Here is a 2,658-nt window from a genome sequence, read left to right as displayed (position 1 = left end):
TGAGGCAGGCTTGAAACACAAGAGTCAGGGTGGCTTCTGGGTAATACCAGATGGCTAGGCCTCAGACCGACGAAGCCTCTTGGATGAGGGGCGAAACGTTTCTTTTTAACAAAAAAACGAAGTCCAGATGACATGATTCAACCTTTTTTGTTGTTATATACCTGGATGACTGAGAAAACAAACTTTGAATTAAACTGACAACTCTGATTTTACATCAGACACAGCATTACTGCGGTTAGCCGATCGAAGTCAGATCTCTACCGTAGGCTAAATTTCTATCGTTTCTACCGTATACCGTTTATATCACGCATTCCTAATACAGACGTATATTAATTTATTACATACCATGACCTTTATGGGGAGCAGGCAGTTCTGTTGGGATGGTGCCCCGCCCTCTCTCCTTGGATAATAGTAGGGTAAACATCGCTGGTTTTTTTTGGCTGATGACAGAATTTAGGCAAAGCTAAACCGAATGGACTTGATTTACAGTCTACAACTGGCAGAGGAAAATGGTGACTTCAACTTGGCAACGATGGTGTCAAGAGAATAGTGTTTTATGGCTTTTTTTTCCTCTTATGAGAAATATTTTAATTGTAAGATTTAGGTGGTGGCTTTATAACCAGCTTGCACTAAGGCAACACTGAACATTGAGGAAACGCACATAAAACACCTGAGGTGTGTACAATTGGGTCGAATTAGGCCAAAGTGAGTGGTGGTGAAACTGGACAGTGCAAAAAGGGCTATAGACTCTTGGTCTTCCCTGAGATCTCCTCTCAGTTGGACATGCCCAGAGGTGTTCTAAGAGATGCGCAAGTGCCCCGATAGTCATCGACTGTCGACCAAATCACCAAGATAACCCGCTTGTTTTAATAATTTATTCCTCTCTGTTCTTAATAACCCTCACCTTAACAGTGAACATGAAAATCATTAACACAGCCAGTCTTCAAATGAGCATGACATAAAATTAATTGATTTCTGTTCTCTTCCTTTTAGTGAATAAAAAGATGGCATGTAAATGTAAAATTAAAGAGCTTTAAAAGGTATTTCAAAAATAGTTTGTTCTTCTCTCCTTTCACATGCAAATAATATTAAGCCTGTATAACTCTGCATTTATTTTTTAATTTTTTAATCAAAATTTTACACAAATATAGCTTGAGACATTTCTTTCAGTGGACCAAGCTGACTGTTTAATTGAAGATCTCTGTGCTTTAATAGAGGCTGGAGCGGTTGAAATTGGAAACGGGACGCAGAGCGCACTGAAGACTAGCAGGGACCCCCAAACTAAATCAGAGAGAGATACTGCTCAGCTGACAGGCCGAGCCATGGCCGTGTGGCCCCATGCCTTCACAAACGGCTCACCCTGGGTCAGACCGTACGACGTGACAAATCTCGACATCCAGGACGGAGACAGGGCGCACCTTCCGCCTTGACGCTTGCGTAACAGGCCGGCGCTGTCACTTTAACTCTTTCTAGGCGTGTGATTGGGCAGTAATGCCGCTTCGAGATCCAATCTAAAGTCAGTTACACAATAATTAGACCAGATTCTGCAGTAATAGGAGAGGGCATGGGTTTTTGACCTGGACAGGTGCCAACATACCCCACCACCTCCATCCTCGTACACCCCCCCCCCCCTCCCCCCTCGGCACGGCCCTGCCCTGCGCGGCCTGCCGAACACCGGCACGGGAGCACCACGATCCAGTGACTAGACCTGACGTTGTGCTAGCTCGACCCGTCCTCCGGCTGGGTTAAAGACAAGCTAGCCCACGCAGGGCCTGGCGCATGCGAGGAACAAGACATAAAAGAGCCAGGGGCGTACTCACGGCTGACTTTCATGCTGCCGAAAGCAGATGGCTGCGGTACTGGTTTGCAGCTCTCCGCGAAAGATGTGGTCCTGGGCCGACCCGACATGATGATCCAATCCCGTTGATTCACTGCGACTTGCTAAACGGCAGGGCTGGTCGATTCGCCGAAGCTTCTCATCCAAAAAGGATGTCAGTAAATGTGTATAGCTCGGATTCTCGGGAACTTTTATTACCCCTCGATCCTTTGCGCCACTTTTTATATCTCCTACGAAAGTGTCCTTTCTTCTCGCGCACCGATGGGTCAATCAGAGCATCGCTTAAACTCCAGGTTTTCTTTCAACGGGCCTCAGAAGACACGGACTGAAATAGTCATGAATCTGGCCTCTCCCTGTGGCCCCCTGTTCAAAGCCAAATGTGAATTGTTCCTGTGTGGACCCCACGAATGTAAGAATGGTCTAGTTCGGGTGTCAACCTGAGATAAATGTGGCGTTTTCTTGTCGATTCCAGATACATGCGGCTCCTCTTCATATCCCGATGTGGAGGCTCAGTGATCCGACTGCCATGGCGGCTCCCTCGCTATCCGAGCCTACAGACCGTCCAAATGAAAAACTGTCTGGCGCCACGGGCTCCTTTAACGAATTAGCAGACTTTAAGCTAACGCCAAATACGGCCTCGTCGTCGTCAAATTTCGGCGTCTGTACCGAAGCTCTGGGGCGGCGAGCTACTCAGATAATAACGGTCTTAAGGTACAGAGTGCGACGATACCGAACGTCTTTTTTTATTCCTTCCCCATAGGTTTCGGGCTAGCAGTCTTTGTCGCTGCGCATAATACGTACGCAGTTTCTGTAAAGGGTTA

General features: G+C 46.9%; 1 protein-coding gene across 2 annotated transcripts in view; it reads right to left on the bottom strand.

Annotated features, from left to right (window-relative positions):
* Positions 1–2,658, bottom strand: part of gsk3ba (glycogen synthase kinase 3 beta, genome duplicate a) — a 53,267-nt gene extending 50,609 nt beyond the window's left edge. For both annotated transcript variants that reach the window (XM_037687026.1, XM_037687027.1), the window contains exon 1: positions 1,821–2,658. In XM_037687026.1, coding sequence (XP_037542954.1) covers positions 1,821–1,908 — 88 coding nt within the window. In that variant the 5' untranslated portion in view covers positions 1,909–2,658. The remainder of the gene's footprint in view (positions 1–1,820) is intronic.

Source organism: Nematolebias whitei, chromosome 13, assembly GCF_014905685.2.
Source record: "Nematolebias whitei isolate Nwh7 chromosome 13, NemWhi1, whole genome shotgun sequence".
Taxonomy (NCBI): domain Eukaryota; kingdom Metazoa; phylum Chordata; class Actinopteri; order Cyprinodontiformes; family Rivulidae; genus Nematolebias; species Nematolebias whitei.
Note: the sequence above shows the minus strand (reverse complement) of the source record. Positions and strands in the feature narration are given on the sequence as shown.